Source organism: Parus major, chromosome Z (genome assembly GCF_001522545.3).
Source record: "Parus major isolate Abel chromosome Z, Parus_major1.1, whole genome shotgun sequence".
NCBI lineage: Eukaryota > Metazoa > Chordata > Aves > Passeriformes > Paridae > Parus > Parus major.
In genome coordinates, this window is record NC_031799.1 from 73,332,635 (window position 1) to 73,356,316 (window position 23,682).

General features: G+C 46.9%; 3 protein-coding genes across 5 annotated transcripts in view; 1 reads left to right on the forward strand and 2 right to left on the reverse strand.

Moving 5' to 3' along the window:
* Positions 1–8,697, reverse strand: part of ATP6AP1L (ATPase H+ transporting accessory protein 1 like) — a 13,288-nt gene extending 4,591 nt beyond the window's left edge. Inside the window, exons 1-4 of the mRNA XM_015653259.3 lie at positions 8,541–8,697; positions 3,439–3,479; positions 2,583–2,644; positions 88–323 (exon numbers count right to left, since the gene is read on the reverse strand). Coding sequence (XP_015508745.1) covers positions 88–323; positions 2,583–2,644; positions 3,439–3,479; positions 8,541–8,650 — 449 coding nt within the window. The 5' untranslated portion in view covers positions 8,651–8,697. The remainder of the gene's footprint in view (positions 1–87; positions 324–2,582; positions 2,645–3,438; positions 3,480–8,540) is intronic.
* A 6,230-nt stretch (positions 8,698–14,927) lies between these two features.
* On the forward strand, positions 14,928–16,681 carry RPS23 (ribosomal protein S23). The gene is made up of 4 exons (XM_015653264.2): positions 14,928–15,047; positions 15,293–15,452; positions 16,263–16,383; positions 16,489–16,681. The coding sequence occupies exons 1-4, from the start codon at positions 15,044–15,046 to the stop codon at positions 16,633–16,635; spliced, it is 432 nt and encodes a 143-aa protein (XP_015508750.1). The 5' UTR covers positions 14,928–15,043; the 3' UTR covers positions 16,636–16,681.
* Positions 16,682–18,688: 2,007 nt separating this feature from the next.
* The window catches only part of ATG10 (autophagy related 10), a 61,809-nt gene continuing 56,815 nt past the window's right edge, over positions 18,689–23,682 (reverse strand). For 2 of the 3 annotated variants that reach the window (XM_033520454.1, XM_033520453.1), the window contains exons 6-9: positions 22,251–22,348; positions 21,855–21,968; positions 19,267–19,318; positions 18,689–19,188 (exon numbers count right to left, since the gene is read on the reverse strand). In XM_033520454.1, coding sequence (XP_033376345.1) covers positions 19,117–19,188; positions 19,267–19,318; positions 21,855–21,968; positions 22,251–22,348 — 336 coding nt within the window. In that variant the 3' untranslated portion in view covers positions 18,689–19,116. Of the gene's footprint in view, positions 19,189–19,266; positions 19,319–20,151; positions 21,496–21,854; positions 21,969–22,250; positions 22,349–23,682 lie in introns of those variants that run through there. The other variant, XM_015653262.3, reaches the window with a different exon arrangement.

The following is a 23,682-nucleotide window of genomic DNA, read 5'->3' on the forward strand; positions in this document are numbered from 1 at the left end:
CTAAAATCCTGAGGCATTACTCCCATATGCCCTCCCCAGAGTGGTTGTCTGGGCCCAGTTCCACCAGCAGAGCAGAATTCCCCTCACGTGGCGCTGTCCTCGCTGCAGTTTGAGTCGCCAACGTCCACGGTGGCATGGACACCGAAGGTCCTCTCTGTCAAATCCAGCTGGGTCTGGTTCTCCAGCCTGATGATGATCCTCTTGGCCCAGAACAGGATGCAGGGGGTACCATTGATGGTGACATTCAGGGGGCCATAGTGGGGGAACGGCCTCCAGGGCTCTGCTCCCCACTGTCCTGCCCTGCTCAAGTTGTAGCTGACAGCCTGAGGGACCACACAGAGGAATTCTGTCAGAAAATGTGGTTTCAGGAGTTAACCATCTCACCAGAATACACGAGCCAGCCCTGGGCTGAGGGAGCAGAGGGATACCTGGCTGTATCCCCCCCCAGAACGAGGATGGCACCTCACAGGACATCAGCTCCAGCACAGGTGTTCCCTTCGGCTGAAGACTCTCTAGAGAACCTCTAAGAATTGCTTCAGCCCCCTGGGAAGGACTCAGGTTGTGCCAAGGACACAGCCCAACATGCTGGAACACACGGGGCAGCTGTCCAGGTGGGATAAATATGAGTTTACATTTATATTTACAGCACACAGCCCACCATATATCTGTGTAGGGTTTCCTTCCCTACCTGAATGGGTGCTGTTCCCACTTCGACTGCATATGGCCTCCCATACAGTGTTTCAAAAGGGCTTAATTTCCATTTTGCCCTTGTTTTTGTCCAAATTTATACCAGTGCCAGTGCCTGGGGCAGAGGTAACTTTGCTTCTTGTCCCAGTCTAACAATTTTTTGTTTGATCAAGTGGTTGATCTTTTCCAGCTGGCCACTTGACTGAGGATGGTATGGAGTATTCCACTCCCATTCCATACCCAGAGGGGTGGCTAATGCGCTGCACAACTCCTGAAATAAAGAATTCTATCTGAAGATATGGTGGCCGGGACACCAAGATCAAAAAAAGCGCTGGGAGAAGAAAATCTTTTATCGTGGGAGCAAGTGAGAGTAAAGAAATTCCTATAAACAGCCCCTTGGGATGTATTTTGACACAGTGGAAGGAGCTGGCAGGTTATGGTGGCATGGAAACTAGAAGGGAACTTGTCAAGTTTTGTACACTGTTAAGTTTTGTAATGGTGCCACTCTATAGGTTTGAGGAGGGTGTCAAGTGGAACCTTAAAGCTGGAACCCTAAATTGTGAGGCCCTATTCCAGGTAATGCTCTTTCTTAGGAGGGAACAGAAAAAGCAGGAAGTGGCTCATGCAGGTAAATTTTTCACCCTTCAGAATCACCCTGAGTGGCAAAGAGATTGTGGGATTAGGCCACCCTCTGACCCCCTGGTGCTGGCTCTTGAAAAAGAAAATAAAGCTAACAGGGGAAAGCCCAAGTGGTGTTGCAGGGCTTGGTGGCTTTATATCAGGGAAGCACCTGCTGCAAAATGGGATGGATGAAGTAGGGATCCCTGCTTTTACAACATCAGCTGCAGGACTAAAACCCAGGGACCTGCAGTGTCATCAGACACCAGGAACCTGCCATCCCTTATAAACCAGATTTCATAGCAAAAGGACAATTTGGCTGTCAGGAAAGACAATTTGACTTAGGGCTGAGAAAGAACTGAAGAATTCAACTGCCATTCTCAGATTTCACACTCAGATTTCCAGTCACCATCTCTGTCCTATCTAGACAGGGTAACACACCCAATATCTGTTTTTAACATGTCATTATGATTGGAAGCTCACATTAAAACAAGGAAGCTTTTCTGAGTCCCAGTCATAAACAGCATCTCACCAGGCTCCAGGAGGGACACAATTAAGCCCCAAGGTTTTGTCTTGGCTTAAAAAGAGATTTTTTTGTGTGTGTGTGCTGTTTAGATTAGCAAATCGTAACTCTCAGCTCAGACCCTGAAAAATCCTTTTTGGTACTGGATCTTACATATGGCACAAGGATGTTTTAGGATTAAAATTAGCAAGCACTGGCAGCAACAAGCTGAAAGCAAGGTAAGATCATGGTCAGGAAATGTGCTGAGTGGCTATGACTGTATTTAAATAAATGACAAGGCTGTCTCCTCAGAAGTCCATATGATTTATTCAACATGTTTCTAACATTGGAATGCATCACTTTTGCTAAGGAAGCCTTTTATGCTCAGTTTTGGACAAGACCTACAGCCTGGTCTCAGGAAAAAACCTCCCACTGAAAATCTGAGGTTTTGCTTCAGCTCTTCCTTCAGTACCAACTGATATGAGAACAAGACTGGTCACAGCAGCCAAATCCCACTATACAGAATATGGATATAAGAGTTTTGTCCTTCCCGAAATATCCTGTGCCCCAACCCAGCCAGCACCAGCACCTCACTCCTAAGAAAAGCAGAGAGTATTTGTACAACTGGTGAGGCAGGACTAAATCTAAAACAATGTTTAAGATGTTTTTTTTAAGCCGTTTCTCATAAACAAAGTAAAACAAATTTAATTCAGCAACATCAGCTGAAAGACCTAAATGTGCTGTGAAAAGACTTCACAGACCCTCCAGACATTACCTGTGCAATTGCCACCTGACTGATGTTAAACTTTGGCTTCACATGACCACTGTAACGCTGACCTGCAGAAGAAGGAGTGTTATTTCATCATTAGCATATCATAAACATCCATTTATAAACACATTTATAACTGTTTGCATGTTCTTTGCAAACAATAATTATCTCTGCACAAAATACGTATGTCAGAATTACTGCTCTTGCCTTGGTTAAATACTTGACTGGCAGCAAATACTGCCTTCACTACATGTATTTTTCTAATTTACCTTTCTTGTTCACCAAGATTCCTCTTGTTTTCACTGGACACCTTGTCACCCTCACTGTGAGGAACTCCAGTGCCCCAAAAATATTCAGTCTATGTCTGTATTTATTCATCCTAAACACAACAAAAACTGCTTTTATCTTCATGCAGCAAATTCATCCAAGGGTATGTGAGAAACTGCCTGGCAAAGGTGTGATAACTATGCTGGGAACCTTCTCCCTGCACTGCCAGAGACAGGAAGCTGTGACAAATGCCCTAACATCCCAATCCTCCATGCCAGGAGGGTGATGTTTCACAAGCAGAGATCATTTCATGGGCACTGTCACAGCTCCATCCTTCTAACATTTAACTCTGTTTTGATTTGGTTAAAAAAAGGTGAAAGCTTTTTCCTTCCACAGCTTCACTGCACCTCGGAGTTGGACTGTAAATTGTTATTTTACCAGGCAAATCCTTTAAAGGGTATTTTTTAAGAGGGTCAAGCTCTAATAAAATGTGTGACAGAAGAGCCTCCAAGAGAAGCAGCATCTGGGGATGAAATCTTCTACAGCCACACTAACAGAGCCAGCACCCAGGGATCCAGCCCACTGAAAGCCTTACCATCTCTCTGGAGAGATTCTCGGTCTGAAAATTCATGTGAACTAGGAGAAAGGAGAAAAATATTTATTGTGCCGCATCTGAATTCAAAGTTTGCAGCTTTTTCTGCAGTTTAGTGGGGAAAGCTCCTGTTGCTGCTTCACTCCAAAGAACATTCCAAAGGTAGCTCAGCTCCTCAGCTGGTGAAAGCCACAAGAAAAGGGCAAATTACCCCAAAGCTGCTGTAGCCTGGCTAAGAAATGTCTCATTTTCAGAGATCACTCAGCTGGACCAGCCCAGACAGGCACTCCAGTGTCCTTACCACACTGACAAAAGGCTTTGTTACCCCTCTTGTCCCATCCCATGGGATGTCAGCTTTGGCTTGGGGACAGAGCCAGTCCCAGTGCACAAGCAGGGGAACCAAGCAGAGCTCAGTGCCACCCTCATTCCCCAGGGTGGATCACCTTGGATTTAGAGCAGAAGCAGGGGCTTGGCACGCCTTAGGCACAGATTTACACCACGTGAAGACAGCTCTGGGATGGTTCCAGGCAATAACGAATCCCATGGAAGTCACTGCAAGGCTGGGCTTGGGTGAAGCAAGTAGTTGTCTCAAGTGACAACTACCAGGCTCACACAGCTTCCAGCATTTGATTTTCTTCTTAGGCATGAGTCTTCAGCTGGTGTCAGCACAACCAACTTTCCTGAGCTCAAGACCCAAGCCCAGTGGATTCACAAACACCAAAAGATCAAAGTCCAAGAAACCAGGCCTCACCCAGGAGCAGACCCCTCTCCGTGCGTCCCATGAACACCTTCCACATTACAGCAGCTTCCTTGGGACCTGCATCCCCCTTCAGTGGATTGATTTGCCCCCGTGATGGCCTCAGTCCCCTTCCCAAGACTTCCACCAGAATTCCCACTCTCCCAGCTGAGCACCAGCCCTCAGACCCTGCACACCCTGCCCTGTTTGTGCCCCTGCAGACCTGTCTCACCTTCCACTCCACATGGAAATACACTTCCATCTTCTTCTGCCCCATTTCTTACCATCTTTCCAAGCCACCAAAGCAGAAATAACTGCGGAAATACTCACACAGAGGTCAGCATATAAATATTAGGAAACACAGCAGTTTTCAGTGTTTACGTGCAGATTTCACCATAAGTTGTTGGAATTCCAAAGTCAGGGCTTAGTGCTCCTGGGGAGTGCTTGGGCAGCAGGGTGAGCCCTCCCTGGTGGGTTCTGGGCAGGGGGATCTCTGTGACCCGCTGGCACACACAGAAGGAGTGATCCCAACCTAATTTCCATCACAGCATCCTCAAGAGCAGATAAATACAAGTCCCAGGCAACAGTGGGGCAGCCTAAAGCCCACCCTGCCTGCTGCCAGGCTGAAAGAACTTTATAAAGATCTTACATTCAGAAAAGTTCTACCCCGTTCAAATTTTATCTGGCAGTTTTATTTACATACAGAGAGGCCAACTTTGTCCTTGGTTTCAGCTCTGAGACCCAAGTGGCTTCAAGAAGCACTTTCAGAGTGGGTCCTCTTTCTCCCACTGCTTTTTTGGGTGCAAAAAGCAAAAAACCTGGCCTGGGGTCTCCAGGGGGCTTGAGTCTGCTCATGACAACAGCAGACTTCAGAGATGGGTGGAAACATTCAGATTTTGACAGGCAGGTAACTAAAGATGTGGTTACAATGGACCAAAACTTGTTTTCTTGCTCAAACAAAACCCTCTCTCAGGCTGTTTTATGGTTAGGAACATGGGTCTTGTAATTTGATGCAGCTATTTTTTAACTCTTCCAGTCTTTCTTCATGACAGCTTGTGCCTTCAGGCTGAAAAAGGTGATTTGGGGGGGCAAGTTTTTCCACAGTGATAGCTACAAAACCAGGGCATACCAAGAAGACACGAACATACATTATTTAGTTATTCTGACTTTAGTTGTACTTAGTTGCAGCTATATATACACATATCTAGTTATACTTTAACTCCTCTCCATGTGCATAACTAAACACTATCTTCATATATGCATAATTAGGTACTCATAGCCATTTACTCCAGCTTGGAAATCACCACATTGGACTAAAACATCGGGGCTGGAAGAAGAATGGTGTAAAATTGTGCAATTCATTCCATTCCTGGACAGGTTTTTATACTGTTTATGGAAGAGGAAAGGTCAATTCTGTGACTCTCCATTAAGAAAAATGAATCCTGGCTCCTCCACGCCCCATGCAGGCACAGCCACTCTGGAGGAGATGTCACATCTCTGCTTTCAGCATGAAGACACTCAAAGGCAGACAAATGTGTGCAGCTGATGAAACATTCATGTCTTCATGAGGAATGCAGAGCAGAGAGTGACCCATGTGAGAGGTGCCTGCAGCCAGGCCCTCCTGCTAATTACTGCGCTAATTAGCAGTGCTGGCTGCCTGCTCTGCTCCTGCAGAAGGCATGCAGTGCCACCAGAAGGGAAATCCATCACCCCACGTCGCTGTGGCACAGCGGATGGGGATGATCCCATCCTGGTTTTGGGGCAGGCACAAGTGGACCTTGATGTCATCAGCTCTGTCACCTGCCCCTGACACTCTGAGCCCTGAGGTGTGATCCATGGGCTGTCCACAGCCACCCTGCTGCCAAAATAGCAGCTTTTCCACCCAAAAAGCAGGCTGGGGGATCCCCAGGCACCAGCGCCCTGTTGTCCTCAGCTGGAGCACATTCCGTGGAAGCAAAAGTACTGAAAGTGAGAGAAGGGAAAATAGCTACACACTAAAAAATATGTATTCCCTCTGGATTATAAAAATGGTAATTACATGTGTAAGAGAAGAGAAAATGGCCAGCATTAGAGCATTCTCCACAGGAAATCATTTCTAGCACACTGAGTTAGAGACCCTTTAATCAGCCTCTCTTACCCTGAAATTCCAAATTCATTTGATCACAAGTGGTGTATGTTTTGATCAGCCATAGTTTCCCTTCCCAGTTGGTAAACAGCTCTCCCAGATGCACCCAGGCACATATGTTGTACATTGAATTTACCACACCAAGCATGTTAGGAACCCACATGAAATTGGATTAGCCCTAATACAAAGCACTGGAAGGGCTAATCACTATGTAAAACCCAATTAAATAAGATTATAAGTATAAAGAAGTGTAAATTTCCTCTTATCAGATGACATTATCCATCTACATAAGATAACTGAGTCTGGCTTGTTTGTCTGCAGAAGTTGATAAACACTCCAGCTCCTGAGGACTTCCACGTAAATAGCATTTTCTGCACTCAAATAACCACATGAATAATCCTGGCACTCAGCAGGGGTTGAGTGTGGAGGCCACAGGCAGTTTTCATGCCATGTCCACACTTCTGCTCTTCGTATCACTGCTCTGATAAACTGCACCAGATGGAAAAACACACTCTACATCTACAGAAACAGTATTGCTTATTTCTATTAGTTCAGAGTCACCTCACCAAGACTGATCATCTCCAGCTGCAGAACTCCCACTGGCTGCTGAACTGGTTACAGCCAACTGATGAGAAATCCAACTGGAAAATAACATGTGACCTCTCAAATGCACTAAAAATAAAATTTGGGAAGGTGAGGAGCACCTGGGGGCAGTGCACCGCTTGCAGTCCTAGGGACACTCAGCATAAGGAATTTCAGTGAAGTTATGAATGCTACAAATGTGTAAGTTTGGAGAGACCAGATTCAAGGAAAGAGCTGGTTCCTGCTAAGAAACATCCTGACAAAAAACATCACTGACTTCTAAATGCCTCTGTGTAAGTTCTATCAATAGGAAATACCTACAAACCCCACAACTCTTCTGTGTTTTTAATGTGTGATTCGACACAGGGAGACAGATTTCCATAAACATTTTCCAAAGCACTGATTACTCAGGCTGATTTGCAATTTAATGGATGTCCAACAAGGCCTGGATCAGTACAAGATAATACTCAAGCTTCCATTTTTAATACAAAAAGAGAGACTGAGCTCATAAAACTTCTAGCAAATTAAAATCATGAAGGCACAATCCCACTCCCAATGAGGAAAAATTCCCATTTGCTTCACTGCCATCAAGATCATGATTTCATCTGTTAATATTTAGTGTAATACAGCACTGCTTGCTCTCTGTCAGATTTTGGTCTGATTGATTAAAAAACCCTGAAATTATAGTAAGAAGAGCAGTAAGAAATCTGAGAACTGGCAGAGGAGAGCAGCAAGTAAGCTATTTAATGAAAACATATTGTAGTATTTATCAGCAACTGGTTACCAGATCTCTTAATACAAGCTTAAGCAAATCACCACATGTGCCTCTTGCCTCAAATACACAGATTTTACTGACAGCTGCGACCTTCATCAGCATGTTTGCTCCGTGTGTTTTTGGTGACTTTGGGCATCATTCAACTCATCCAGCTCAGGCTGTTTTCACTTTTCCAATGCTTGGCTCTACAGTAAAGTCCCCTCTTCCCCCTGCTATAATCCGGGCTCACTGTGCTTCATTAGAGAGTGAAACTAATATAATACAATAGCATATAACAATACAATATAAGAGCACTACTAATAATAAACCCAAGTCTCCAGGAAAGTTTAATACTCACTTGCAATATTGAATTCACACTTCAAATACTCTACACAGGCAGGATATTTTCTTGCCTTTGTTTGTTGCAGTAGTTTTTTCACACCCTTGCCGTTTCACTATTTATAATCCCCTTCTCCCGTGGACCAGGGAAAGTCAGAGGAGGAGTCATTAAACCGTGAAGGAAAGATTCACAGAAAACACCCAAATTTAATCAACGCGCGCAAAATTGTTTCAAAGTTACATCTCCAACGCACCGCCTGCTTCAGTATTAACAAATTAATTAATTTCTGCATTAGCGCGGGGTGTTTTCCAACCGGGAGAGGGAACCTCGGACACCTCCTCGCACCCTGAAGGCGGCACGAAGGGCAGCGGTACCGACCCGTTCCTGTTCTCCCAGTACAGACCTGTTCTCCTGGAACCGACCTGTTCTCCTCAGTACCGACCTGCTCCGGTTCTCCCGGTACCGACCTGTCCTGTCCCCCCAGCACCGACCTGTTCCCCGCGGTGCTGCTGTCCCCCGGTACCTGTCCCGTTCCCCCGGTACCTGTCCCTGTTCCCTCGGTACCGACCCGTTCCCGGCGGTGCTGCTCTCGGTGCAGGTGAGCTGCAGGAGCTGCAGCAGCAGATGCAGGAGCTGCAGGAGCCGCAGGAGCCGCAGGACAGCCCCGCTCCGCTCCATCGGAGCCCCGCAGCCGCTGCACGCCGGGCACGGCAGCGCCGCTCCGGGGGCGGGACAGCGGGTGGAGCCCGGGACAGCCCGAACCGGCCCCGAACCGGCCCCACCCCAGCGGCTCTGGGGAGATTGTACCCGGCTGAGAGCTGCTTGCTTAGGGGGAAAAAGGGATGGGGTCAGCCAGGCCCTAAAATCACACTGCGGTTCACATCTCATCTGCTCTTAGCCCTAGCCTTAAAGGGAGGTGTGGGTGATGCTTACGAGCAGTTCTGGAATTTCTCCCTCTGTTCACAGAAAGAATTGCATGTATTCTGAAGTCTTATAACATCCTACGCCATCTGTATATTATATAGATCAGGTAGATATATGTATGTTAAATAGTACTTAGCTGATGTGAAAGCAAGACACTGCAAGCTTTGGAACCAAATATTTGGGAGCAGTTTCCTTTCTTCAGCACTAATTCAGTCTGTGCCATGTCCAGCTTTCTGGATTGATTGTTTTGGTGCTTTGAATTCTAAAATTATTGAGTGGTTTGGGTTGGAAGGAATCTTAAAACTCATCCATTCCCACCCCAGGCACGGCAGGGCCATCTCCCAGTGTCCCAGGAGCTGCCAGCCCCAATGTCCAGCCTGGCCTTGGGCACTGCCAGGGATCCAGGGGCAGCCCCAGCTGCTCTGGGCACCCTGTGCCAGGGCCTGCCCACCCTGCCAGGGAACAATCCCTGCCCAAGATCCCATCCCCGGCAGTGGGAAGCTCTAGGCCAGGCCAGAGTGGTGAAATGCCCAGAGAATGGCAGTGTCTGTGTTTCTGGGCTGCCAGGTGGGGACACCAAAGCCCTCACACATCGCTGGGGCTACAGGGGTTGGTTCTGGGTCATCCCCAAGGAATTTGTGGGTCAGACACACTGGTACCCCTAAGAATCACAGAGTCACAGAATGGCTTGGACTGGAAGGGACCTGAGGGACCATCTAGTTCCAAAACCCTTAAATATCAGGCAGGACACAGCCATACACCAATCTGCAGGCATCAGACACCCTGTCCTGTCCTGGTCCCTGCTGATGGCACCATCAGTGGAGCTTCACTTTGCTGATTAGGAGCTCCTGCCTGTTGCATTCCAGATCTTAGAGAAGGATTAGGGCTTTAGCATTGTAACCATTAAAAAGGATTTGCCATCTTAAGTAATTTTTCCTTCTGGGATGCAGAGGGTATCTGCCCATCTGAGAAATCCCCCAACAGCTTGTCCTCAGTCGAGCGGCTTCTATCCAATTTAAGGAGGAGTAAAGATACTTATGTGAGAATCCCAGATTGAAAAATGAGATGAGGGAACGTAGGATTAAGCAAAAACCACTTGAAGATAAACCCTAAATTTTCTGAGAAGCACCAGCAATGCATGATGCTAAAGGCAGAGCAATTACACCAGAATGGACACGTGGCTCAGTTAAAAAATGTAAGCAGCCCTGGGAAGGGACAGAAGTGTCACACACTTTTCTGGGCACTGTGAGGTCACTAATGTCACTGTTCAATGCCTCAGCACCCCTGGCTCCTAAATAAACAGAGGCAAAGGCACAGAGAGGCCTTCTGGTGGTGCCTGGAGATTTGATCCACATGCATCCATTTCCCAAGCATCCCTCACCCACTTGGGAGTAAAAGCTAAAAATTAAAACTCTGAAAAACAAACCAGTAGGGGCCAAAAGAAGGAAAAATGTGTCCTTTGAGGGCAGCAAAGTGCAAGAAAGTAGCATAAACAATACACGGCCGCAGATGAAGTCAGCACAGGCTGATGCTCTGTGACAAATGAATGCACCTTTTCGCTGCACTTCCACCCCCCATGTTTCCCTTCATCAATTTAACAACACCTGCTTTCTTGGGCCACCGTTTCACCTCAGAAAAAGTACTGCCAAATTGCTCAGAAAAAATGGGGAGGTTGCAGACAACCCAGAAAACACCAAACTGCCAGCATAGGTTAAACCAGAATAAATCAGTGAAAATATCCTGAGTTCCTCGCTATATATTAATGCTAGGGGTACTGATAGGAAATCCCTAATCAGCAATCAGCTGAAATATTGGTGAAGCAAAGAGCAAGAATAAAAGCCTTTCTTCGCCCCATGACTCTTGCTGATAATAACAACAATTCAGCATTTCTTAAAAATGCTGCTTTTTTATGAGGTTCACACATAAAAAACACACTTGGTACCTGAAAAGAAATTAGTTTCTGGTGCAGAATGATGACAAAATCAGCATCTCTGAACTACTGGGCCTTGTAAGAAATTCTGAGTAGAGCCTTGCATGCATAACCTGACAAGGACATGGTTAGGGGAGCTCTTGTGATTCCTTTTCTGAATTGCTGTTGTATTTTTGTTTATGTTGAAATCAACCAGAAAAATCTTCATCCTTGAACTTTTTGTGGCCACAAAAATGAACAAATGAGCCACCTGTAGGGAAAAGTCAGTGGGAAGTCAACAGAATCCCAGAACCACTGAGGCTGGAAAATCCCTCCCAGCCCAGCGGGTCCCAGCTGTGCCCCATCCCCACCCTGTCCCCAGCCCAGAGCCCTGAGTGCCACATCCAGGAATTCCTTGGGCACCTCCAGGGATGGGCACTGCCACCCTCCCTGGGCAGTTCCAGTGCCTGAGCTCCCTTTCCATGGGGAAATTCCTGCTGCTGTCCCCCCTGAGCTCCCCTGGCCCAGCCTGAGGCCGTTCCCTCTTGCCCTTTTGTTTGCAGCCTGCAAGATGGGCTCTGTCAGGCTGAAAGTGTCTGGTATTCCAAGTGAAAGGGTTAAAACTGCTGCTTATCATCTCTTCCCCCCTCATTTGGAGATGAGGTGTGGGTTTTTGCTTACTCTGGATGCAGAACTCCTCCTCTGATGACCCCGCAGCAAGGTGACACTTGTCTGTTCCCCATCTCCTACCAATGCAGCCCAGACATTCTCATCCCCAGGAAGGAGGAAATGCAGCTCTTATTGCACTTTAAACAATGTTTTGGAGTTTTTTTGGGTTTTTTTTTTTTCAGTCTATCTCACATGAAAGATAATTATACTCAGTTCAAGTGAGTGCAAAGGCTCACAGTTCTGCCAGGGCAGTGAAGCAGTCACAGAGGGACAGGTAGGACGTGGCACCCTGCCCACCCCGGTGTGTCACCGCTGTCCAGCCACCCCCTGTCACACAGAGTGACCAGGTGGACACTCCTGGAGACCCTGGGACGACAGCTGTGCTGCACCCGTTGTGCACAGGCTGGGTTTGCATGCCACAAAGATGGAAAATTCACCCCTGTGGCTGCGTCACACACAGCACAAATCGTCTCCAGCTGTTTGCAGTCACCTCCCAGTGCCACATCAGGTCACCATGAAACTTCCTAAATCAGCCAAAGTGTGAGGTGTCAGCCACTTTACAGGTATCAGCACTGAACACATCACTTTTTAATCTAATATATCACTGCTGCTCTGATCCACAGTGCACTGACAATGCTATGGAAGCACAGACAGAAAACTGGCCTTAAAATACACAAAAATCTTGTCTCAGTTCCCACACAATCCTCCTTCTGGGAGACTAACCAGGCCAAAAAGCCCTTCTGCATCCTCCTGGATACAAAAATTAATCCTTTTACAACTCTTTTCTGCTTCCCTGGCAGGGTGGGCAGGCCCTGGCACAGGGTGCCCAGAGCAGCTGGGGCTGCCCCTGGATCCCTGGCAGTGCCCAAGGCCAGGCTGGACATTGGGGCTGGCAGCTCCTGGGACACTGGGAGATGGCCCTGCCGTGGCTGGGCATGGAGCAGGATGGGATTCAGGGTTCCATCCAACCCAAAATAATCTGGGATTCTGGGATTACCTTTTTGGGTCCCACATCCCCAAAGGATCCTATCCCTGAGAAATCCCCGTGCAGACTCCAGGCCTTCCTCCACCTTCAGGGAAGGGTCAGGGGGGAAACTACCCCCCAAAAGAACCCCACAAAAATCCCAGTGTGTGTCACAGCCCAGCTGTCCCTGGTTGTGCAGCGCCACGGGACACCAGCACCAGAGATCAGATTATACCGGGAGTTTCAGGATAAGTGGTGGGATTTTGGGTGGATTTGTCTGCTTGGCCAACCGAGACATTTAATTTTAGAAGCGCTTATCTGGCAGCACTCTCCAAAGAGAACAGCTGCCCACAGTGCCCTGAGGACTGTGCCCAGGAGGGGAGTTCTGCAAAAAGGAAGAGACCCTCAGACTCTCTGCAGGTCCCAGAATCACAGAATGGTTTGGGTTGGATACTGATGATCATGTTGCTCCAACCCCCTGCCATGGGGTACCTTCCAGGGACACGCCTTGAGGCCACCTGAGCCTGCACAATCTCATTCATTTAAATAAAAATTATTTATTCATAAATAAATATGTTTATTTAATAAATATTCATTAATAGGTCCGGTAAATGCTGGTTTGTTATGGTATATTTATGTTGTGCTCACCAACTGCTGTCCTAGTCAGTTTTAGCATATTCCTAATATTCCTAACTTTGTAATGCAAAGCTGCAGCATTTTCACAAAGACAAAATGGTTTTGGTACCTGAAAAGAAATTAGACTTTTGGAATGCAGACAACTGCATTCCATCATCAGAACTGCATCTTCAAAAGCTGTCTTTTATAACAGCAATGTTTTCTCCTCAAAGTGTTGATGGAATTTATGGTTTTGTTTGGGATTGCTTCTTTTGCAGGGGGAGGCTGGATTTTTATAATATTTCAAATTTTTTAAATTAGTTATTTTATAAAGATTGACTGTAAAACCAGCCCTATGCAAACACACAAAATATATATTTTCCACTTAAGCCCTGAGCACAGGCTGTGTTAAAAAAGATGTGTTTATATCTAATTACTGCCTCTTCAGAGCCTTTCCCAAAAGGGAAGGGAACGTTCATGATTTGGATGGATGCAGTTTGGCAGCTTTCAAAAAGGAGAAATACAAGCTCGTTTCCGTGGCAGGACTTTGCTCTGTGCAGATCTGCTCAGGGACAGTGCAGGAATTAAAGTCACAATGTCCCTGGATCCCTGGCAGTGTCCCTGCCATGGCTGGAGTGGGGCTGGACGTGACTCAAGGTCCCTCCCAACTCAAACCATTTCACAGAGCCATTGAGGCTGGAAATGTTATAAATGAAATTAGAATTTTGACAACTAGGTCACTTGGGTTAATGGCAGTTTAATTAAAAATGAATACAATTTAGTAAATTGAATAGTAATTTGGTATAAAAGAATACAGTTTAGTAAAAGAATATAATTTAGCAAAAAATTACAGTTTATATATATAATCAGCCAGTAATTAAGTATGGTTAAAGCATAAGCAAAACCAGCCGAGGTACGGAGGGGGCTTCACACCCTGCCTCACGTTCAAGACAAATCACTTCAAGCTAAACTTATATATTGTATGCTTATACATATTCATTAATGTTTCCCCTAAGTTTCCTCCTATTTCTGATTTTTCTGACTTTACGTCACTTTTCTTCACGGCACATGCTTCACTGGTTGTTAGGGGGTCTTCAGTCTTCTTTTGGGGGTCTTTTGGTGAAGGCTTCTCCTCTTCCTCATTGTCCTTTGGATAACCTTTCAGGTTTGTGTGTGCGTACTTCGCGTTGTGTTATGTTACTCTACTAATTAGTCTGATATTTACTGATTTTTATGCCCAATGCCTAAAGTTGTTCTAATTTTGTCCATCTCAAGGCCATTTTCATCTTGGGACATCACTTATCTTCCAAACTGCATCCTGTACCTGAATTTTAACATGTAACATCTGTAAAGGGATACATCTGCCTTGTAACGCTGATTCTTTTGGTTCCTTCTAATAATAACTTTAATAACGGTTACAATTCAGTTAGCACGAATCAATGCCATTTATTACACAGGACATCAGCTGGTCCCAGTTGAGGGTGAAAGGGCACTTGTGTGCATGTGCAGTAAGAAGGAGCTGTGACATCAATTAGCGTGTGCAGAAGGCGTTCTGGAAACGGGTGTCAAGTTTTTGGAACATAAAAACACACTTGTGCAACAAACTGTCTATAACGCACAGAAGTGAGCACCTCGGTGGGGGTGACAAAGAGACACCCCCAAGCCCGCTGCGAGGCAATAAAGCAATGTCCGTTTTCTGTGTCTAGCTCTGGTTCAAAACTTTCTTCCCCAGTTTTCTGAGCGGCCAGACCGAACCCGCGGCACGGGGACTCGAACCCGCGGCCAGCAGCGGGCCGGGGTCCTGCCTGCAGCGCCCTGCCGGGGCTCGAACCGGCAGCCTCTCCGCTCGCCGGGCTGCCCCTCGCGGTGCCGGTCGGTATTTGGGACAGGCGCGGCGCGGGCAGCCCGCGCGGGTCCTGTCGGGCGCGGCTATAGGCGGCGGGCGCGGACTTTCCTCCCTCTTTTCTCGCTCGGCAGCCGCGCGGAGAAGATGGGTGAGCGCCGCGCCGCGCCGGGGCCGGGAGTGGGGCCGGGGCAGGGGCTGCGGGATCCCCGGCGGTGCTCTCCGCCTTCCGAAGCCGCTGGGGGCCCGCCCGCAGCCGGCTCGGTGCGGTGCTGGCAGCGCTGCAGGCCGTGAGGCCGCGGCCGCCATTACCCGCCGCATGCCCGCCATGGCCTCAGGCCGCCTTCCCCTCATGGCTCCTTCCCCTCCTCACGCCGGCCCCGTCTCGTCCTGCAGGGAAGTGCCGAGGCCTCCGCACCGCTCGGAAGCTGCGCAGCCACCGCCGGGACCAGAAGTGGCACGACAAGCAGTACAAGAAGGCGCACTTGGGCACGGCGTTGAAGGCCAACCCCTTCGGGGGCGCTTCCCACGCCAAGGGCATCGTCCTGGAGAAAGTGTGGGTGCTCCTCCCGCTTGGAATGGGCGTCCCCGAGCCCACCTGGGATGCAGCTCAACCACGGGTGCTGGGGGGGAAAATGGGGATTTGGGGTGGTTTTTTTCCGTTCTCCTACAAATTGGAGGAAAAAAAAAAAACACCAAGGAATTTCTTCCAGAAATGGTGGGGAAAATAAAGATCTTGGGCAAAAAATAGTTTAAAAAAAAACGGGAGGAGGGGTTGGCACGAATTACAGCAAAATGAGAAATGTGTGGAGTATTTAAAAAAATGAGAGAAAATGGGGATTTTTGACAAGAATTGGGGAAAATAAATTTGTTTGAAAAATAAAAAAACAGGGACGTTAAATATAAGGGAAAAGGCAAGATTTTTTTTATTTTTGCATAAGGGATAATCAGGATTTTGAGCACAGAAGGAAGGAAAATTGTGTTTGTTATACATCCTTCCTACTTGTGCCTTTTTTCCCCCTCCTTAATAATTTATAAATTAGGCTGCCAGGGCTCTGGTTTTGGGACACTTTTCTGTGATTTTGGTTGTTTTAGGCTTTTAGAATTTTACTGAATTAGTCTGGAGGTCATTTAAGTTTCTGTTTGGCTTAGAAAGTGGTATTTGAAGGCTTCATACGTATATCTAGATTAATATATATTATGTAAAACTAATTGAGTATTAAGTCAGTACTTCTAAACAGCTCAGAGCTGTTGAAATACAGATACAATTTACACTGAATACAAGGTTAAAAAGTGGATTGTGTGTTAATTAATGCCCCTCCTGGTCTGCCACGCTGATTTCTTTGCTGGTTGGTTTCCCTTGCAGGGGGGTGGAAGCCAAGCAGCCCAACTCTGCCATCAGGAAATGTGTCAGGGTGCAGCTCATTAAGAACGGCAAAAAAATCACAGCTTTTGTCCCCAACGATGGCTGCCTGAACTTCATCGAGGTAATTGCCCAGAATGTTGTGAGGGGAAGGGGTTGGGTTTCTGGCTTGTGGTCAGGCTCGGTGTGTGGGGAGGTGTTTGGTGCTCACTCGCTGTCCCTGCCACAGGAGAACGACGAGGTGCTGGTGGCCGGCTTTGGGCGCAAGGGCCACGCCGTGGGGGACATCCCGGGCGTGCGCTTCAAGGTGGTCAAGGTGGCCAACGTGTCCCTGCTGGCCCTCTACAAGGGCAAGAAGGAGAGACCCAGGTCGTAAATCGTCACCACTCTGACAAGAACAACAATAAAATACTTTTAAAGGAGTTCTGTGCTTCTTATTCAGGGGATGCTGCAGGAGGAGGTGCGGTGGGCACAATGATCTTGCCATAGGAAAATTAAAATTTCCTATAAAATTAAATTTCTCACTAGATCTGGTCAGAGAAAAAGCCCAAATCCTAATGTTCCTTTGGGACTGTTGATCAGGAATTGGAATACCCCTTAGGTGACAAGGAACTGCATGAATTGTAATGTATAATTTTGTGACAAAGAGCCTGCCTCACGTCAGAAATGGTGGCTGGAGTGCTGGGGATGGCGTTTGTGGCAGCACTTGTTGTCCCAGCTGTGAGCACAGGCACACAACTCCCTGAAGGGGTGACTGCACCCAACCCAGAGAGCTGAGTGTAATTAGTGTTGAGTACAAATGAACTACGGCTGTTTTGGGGCAGTTTGCCCAGTTTGAAGGACCCTGTTTGTGCTACACCAACACCCTGCACTGACTTGGCTGTCTCAATTTCTCCCGTGCATCATTCAGGGCTTTCTTAACGCAGTAAAACCTCCAAACACGTATCTGGGGTCAGAGTGAACAATTCCCTTGTTACAACTGCAGTTGGTCTGCATGGTGAGGGAAAGCCTCTGATTCAAGGAATTCACTTATTTCATAGGAACTTCCATATTTATAAATATAGACAATTCTCTAAGAATACATTGAGAATCTTCCCGAGTTCTGTGCAAACTGCTGGGGGAGGCGGAAGGGCAGGGGACTGTCTCCCCTGGCAGTTCTGGATCTCCGAGTTCCACAGAGATCGAGCGGGCGCTGTCGTGAGGCGGTGTCGCCACCAGATGTCGCGACAGGAGCGGGGAGGGAGAACAACTGAAACGGAAATGTTCCAGCCAAGAACTCGCGTGTGTTCTGACAAAGGAAATGGGGAATTCGGGCAAACGGGAGCTCGGGAGAGGGAGGAGAGCGGCCCCGGGCTGGATGCAGGCTGGGCTGGGCAGAAGGAGCAGCCCCGGAGGAGCCCTGGGAGCCCAAAGGGCTGTGCTGGGCTGAGCCCCAGCGTGGGCAGCAGGGCAGGGGGGATTGTGCCCCTCTGCCCCTCAGGTCAGACCCCACCTGCAGAGCTGCCCCAGCCCGGGCCCGGCACAGGGAGCACCTGGAGCTGCTGGAGCCGGCCCAGAGGAGGCTCCAGGATGAGCAGAGGGACGGAGCAGCTCTGCTGCCAGGAAAGGCTGCCACAGCTGCCATTGCTCAGCCCGGACAGGAGAAGCTTTGGCCTCAGCTCCCCGTGGCCTCGCAGGGCCCGAAGGAGCCGCAGCAAAGGTGGAGAGAGACAATTGCCAAGGGCTGCAGGGCCAGGAGCCAGGGAATGGCTGCCAGTGGCAGAGGGCAGGGCTGGATGGGATCTTGGGCAGGGATTGTTCCCTGGCAGGGTGGGCAGGCCCTGGCACAGGGTGCCCAGAGCAGCTGGGGCTGCCCCTGGATCCCTGGCAGTGCCCAAGGCCAGGCTGGACATTGGGGCTGGCAGCTCCTGGGACACTGGGAGATGGCCCTGCCGTGCCTGGGGTGGGAATGGGGGGGATTTGGGGTCCCCTCCCACTCACCTGTGATTCTGTGATTGTGCCAGTGCCCACGAATAGCTTGTTGTTCCTGGACACTGCCAGGAAAGAACTCGACCCAAACATCACCAAAGTGCTACCAGAGGGGTTTTAAGCCAAATAAACGTGTTATGTAACCCAAAATCCTCCAAAACAGAGGAGAATCCAGGACTGGTCGCATTTTCCATCTCATCACCAAAGCTAACTAATATTTTCATTTACTAAAGTAGTTGGCCAACCAGCTGACACCAGCAATACCTGAACTGAATAAGAACGCTGCTACAAGAGAAGACTTTGTTTTGTAACACTTGAGGAAGGCGCTAAGAGGGTGCTCTGTAAATCCATTCTCTGTTCAAACAGCAGTGAAATCCCCTCTGCCTTAAGGTGAATTTGTCTTCAGGAGGTGACAGCTACAACAAGCTCTCAGGTGAAGAACTGAAAGCTTCCTCGTGGCACAGGGTTTTTTAAGATTTTAATGAAATCCAAGAGATAACAACTTGTGTGACACCTTCCTAATCCTGAGCACTCAATACAGGGTTGCCTTTGCAGCTCTCAGCTTCAGGCTTTTTTTTCTTTTATTCTAGGTGGTAAGAATTTATTGCTCAAAAATGCACTAAATTCCTTGAAACACTTTTAAAAGCCTACATGCTACTAAAAATAGGTATAAATACCCATACCCACGCTGTTCTCTAGAAGAGAGTATTTTTGAGGAAATAATTGTAACTCCACCATTCAGAGGGAAGAGCAATCGTCCTTCCTTTGTGCTGGGACTGAATTTATATCTCTGCAATATAAATACAGATGTCCAAACAGACTCATGAAACCATCATCGTAGAGAAGAGGTGGGGGGGAAAAAAGTTATTGAAAAAGTTTTCACTGAAATTCATGGAGATGCAGCAAGAATTGATGACTTGACTGTCATCAATTTAGCTGTAATTAAGTAGCTCCACATTTCCTGTGTGGAAAAGAATGTTCCTGTTAGTAACCAAAGCCAGGCAACCTCAAATCTTCCGGCAGGGGGTTAAATTCTTACCTGATCATGCTGACACAAATGAGGGATTATGTATGTGGCTACCGACTGCATCCTGCAGAAAAACACATTTTTTGGCTTAGGTGAACACATAAAATTAATTCCTCTTGATGATTCTGGCAGCCCAGGGCAGGTATGAGACTGTTTGCTCTTACCAGAAACCCCCAGAAGAGAAGAACCTCCCTTGATGTGTCTTCCCAGATTAGCAGAGATGAACAACTGAGCGAATTTACAAATCTAAACTGGAAATTTTCTCCTTGCTAGGATGCAGGAGTTCAGACAATGCATGTAGACCCAAGCTCAGGTCTAAGGATCTTCAACAGTTTCACTAAATAATTAATTCCAACATAATATATAATCACAAAACAATAATAATATATAATCACAAAACAGTGCTACAATACCCTTGTTTTAAGTATATACATATATATATATGTATATATGTATATATGTATGTATGTGTATATATATATATATATAATTTTCTCATTAAGGCATAAATGTAAATAGGAAATTGGGTGCCTATCTCCCACCCCAGCCATTAAAAAGGAGATATCCAAATGGGATTATTTATCTCCTTGGTCACAAATATTTCTGTTAGTCTGTATTTGTTTCTCTATCTAAACTCCATATATTTGTACAAGCCAAGCTGAATTTTGGTTTTCCAGCCAAATTTCAGGGAAACATGAAACTGATGAGACTCTGTGCTGTCAGCTCGTTGTCTGAGCCCAGTACAATGTGTAATGCCCTGGTCAAATAATCCCCTTCTCTGTTTGCAAATACTAAATTAAGGTAGAAACCAAGGGTGTTGAGACTTTTTCCATGTAAAATAAAATTATTTATTTTTTTTACAATAAATTCCATAATTTGAAGGCTGAGTGCTTCCACTCTTCTGTTGAAGGGTATCACAAGTGAAGATCACAGAGCAGGAGTGAACATTCAACAGCTCCTAAACCTGCTGTTACCTCTTTTTGTTGGTTCTTCCTCCTATCTAACTCTCACTTAAATTTACAAATGGACTGTGGATGCAAACTTCAAGCATGTGTTACCAAAAGTGTTAAAAAAAATTAACGTAGCTGTGGGCCGTATTTTGTAAATCTTACATGGGAAAGGGTACAGAACAAAATAAACAATGTGCTTTCATTATTAATTCCAAATGGCTGGCAAACAAACTCCCCAGCAATGGAATTTGAAGGACTGCATTCTGTATTCCTTATCCTCCAATGACAAGTAATGGAAGTTAAAAACATAATCTGAAAAACCAGGATCTGGATGCACTTCACACTCCCAGCTCTGACGTGGCACACACTGGGCTGTGTAAGTGACAATTGCTGCATGTGCAAAGTAAAATCTGTGTTTCAATGTCAGCTGCTCCGTTTTACACTGCAAATAAAACGGGACTGGGAGAGAAGCCAGGATGGGTGGTAGGGAAGTTCCTCATAATCTGGTTCTCAGTGGCAGCACCACCAGGCAATTCCCCAAAAGCCAACAGCTGTCAGGGGAGGCTGCAGGGTAGGGAGCAAACGTGTGAGCAACCACAACTACAAGGAGAAACACTAACTGGGAGCAGCAGCAGCTCCCAGGGGGCACGGAGAGCTTCCCTGGCAGGCAGCGGAGCACGGCAGAGCCAGGTGTTCCCACACAGCTGCTCCAGGCTCCTGAGCTCCAGAGCTGGACGTGCTCATTGCACTCAGGCTCCAAGGGCTCTGTCTGTGACAGTCCCGGCCCCGCTGGCTCCCTGAGGAGGTGTGACATGTGGGATATTCCCAGGATGAGGATGTTCTGTGGGCTGATCCTTCACCAGGCTCTGGTGGAGAAGGTGGCTCCCAGGTGAAGCAGTCTCAGCCCATACCCTGGCTGCCACAAACTCACACCACATCCCATGAGAATTTTTCTGTGTTTATATTGCTTTTTCTGCCCCACAGATGGTGCAGATCTTCTAGGGGTAAGTGCAGTAGATCCAACAACTTGGCTTGTGCATCTGTGTGCAGCCTCACCGAGGGCACAGGAGGCAGGTGATGAGGTCTGGGTGGTGCTGGGGAGGTGTTTCCACAGCAGCAGCCAATTCCCACCATCATCAGTGGCGAGTCCTGGCCAGGGAAAGAGCCATCAGCAATCATTTCCACTCTGGCATGGTTAACCAGCCAGGAAGGATCCTCCAGCTTCATCCCTAGGGAAGTCTGCAGCAGCTTTATCACAGCCTAACCACTCCCAGTCCTTCAGCTCTGGGCTCTGGAGAGGCGACAGCAAACACAAAGGAGTTAAAATAGAATCCTTGCAGCAGTTCTGCCAGACCCCCAACCCTGTGCTGGGGGAACCCATATAAAACACTTCTCCACACCTGAGAGAGACCCCAGGGCATGAGGGACCTGAAGGGTGTCAGCAATGGGCTGAGCACCTCTCTCTGCATGAATTCTCACTGCAAAGCAACTGAGGCAACAAGGCAGACAGGTAAGCACAGCACTGAAAGGTGAGTCCTAAATTAACTGAACCAAGAGCTTCAAAGGAGGAGGTCATGGTTCTGCCATTTCTCCACCTGACCTTTGGAACAGGAGGATGGGAGAGGAAAGGATGGCTTCTTTTTCTCTTACCTTTCAGCCAAATCTGTGCTCTGCTGAGAAGCCACTTTTGCGTAACTCAAAGGCAGATTCAGGCCCACAACTGGGCCTACGGTACTGAGCCACAGTATGATGTAATTTGTATGTCTAGGGGGGAAAAAAGCACAAAAAAAAGCACCATAAATATATTATCCCAGCCTTTTCTGAAACACAGACAAAACAACTTCAACAGTCACGAAACAACTTCAGATGGGGCTACTCCTTCATTTTTCCTATCACAAATGTATTTTAATTTTCCAGCCTGAAGTGACAATACAGAAATCTTATTCTGCCTGGACCAAGGGAGTAGCTTTGATCATTTCCATCCTGCAGCTGACTGACTTTACCTGTGTTGCATGAAGCCTTGCAAGGCCCAGCAGTGCCCCTCACCTGTGGTGCTCCTGTGAGCCCCCCAGCACAGCAGAGATGAATTCATTGGTTCGACAGGGATGCAGGACAAAGAAAGGCTGTCCAAGGATGGGGTGCTCCTAAGAGGGAACAAAATTTGCTTTGTCACAGAAGGGAAAACCAGAAAAACCATCATGTGCATTTGGAAAAGACAAGGCAGGGTGCAATCAGCCCCTGATGCAACTTTCCTCACTTCAGAATCTTATCTCATATTGCTCTTCCTATCACAGTCACGACAAATTAATATATATTGTATATATTACATATTATTAATATGTATTCTCCTCTGTTGAATGGGAAATAAGATCAGCAACCAGGCTATGCTACTGTTTTAGTTAAAATCTAATGGTTTGTGAAAGTAACTCAAGTTACTGTATCAGCATTAACCGGTCGTGGAGAGGCAAAGCTGCTGTGTAAACTACAGTCTGATCCAATTGAACACATAAAACCCCTTCCCCTCAGGAAAAAAGGTTTTCAAGGACCCTGAGCCCTGCTATCTCCTCAGGCTGGGGTTGGGAAATAGACAATGATGGTTCCGTTTGGAGAGGCAGCAAGAAGGGAGAAGGAAGTGCACCTAAGGTGGCTTTAACTTCCACTTGGTTCTGATGCTGAAAATGTTCTCACAAGGATCAATCCCTTTAAGCCTAAGAGAACTTTAAAAAACTCCCAGAAGCTTCAGAATATACAAAAAAGAGTGTTCAGAAAGCTTTGTTTCACACTGCAAACAGATAACTTGCATAAGAATGCTACCATCTGCTGTTGTCAAAAGTGAATTGATGCAGTTTTTCCTTTGAGAAAGTAGTATTTTGAATTAAACCCCTCCCCCCTTTCATTATCTGCTCAAATTAACTTAAGCCTCCAAATAATTCCAGAAAATACATGGATCACGTCAGTGGAATACCTTAAAGACAGGAAAAAATATATAGTTAATAATATTTACAAAATTATTACGCAAAAAAAAAAAATAATTTAAAAGTAAATTGTGAAAAAAATATCAGCGATTTCCCTTACATGGGAGATGAGTGTAAGAGGCAGCACAAAGCCCCAGAAAGAAGAGAGAAGTAACCTGGGTTTAAGTGACTCAGCTGCCTGAACAAGGCATGAAGGTAATTCCAAAGCTGAATATTCAGCCTGAAGTTATTCCCAACCATCCTGACCCCCAGGATTTTATTTTGCTCTGCATTTCTTGCTTCAGCAAACTACCAGTGAGTGACACACAGAGGCCAGACTTGATTTTTAAAATAGTCTATTACCTTTACATTTTACATCTTCTTTTAGTCCTTCCTCTTCTTACAATGTGACAACAGAGTGGCACTGAAAACATTCCCAAACACAGGAATTCCATGCTACTCGAAAGACAGGAATGTGTCACACACTGGCAGGAAAACCACAAGGGTACAAGAGGCCAAAAGAA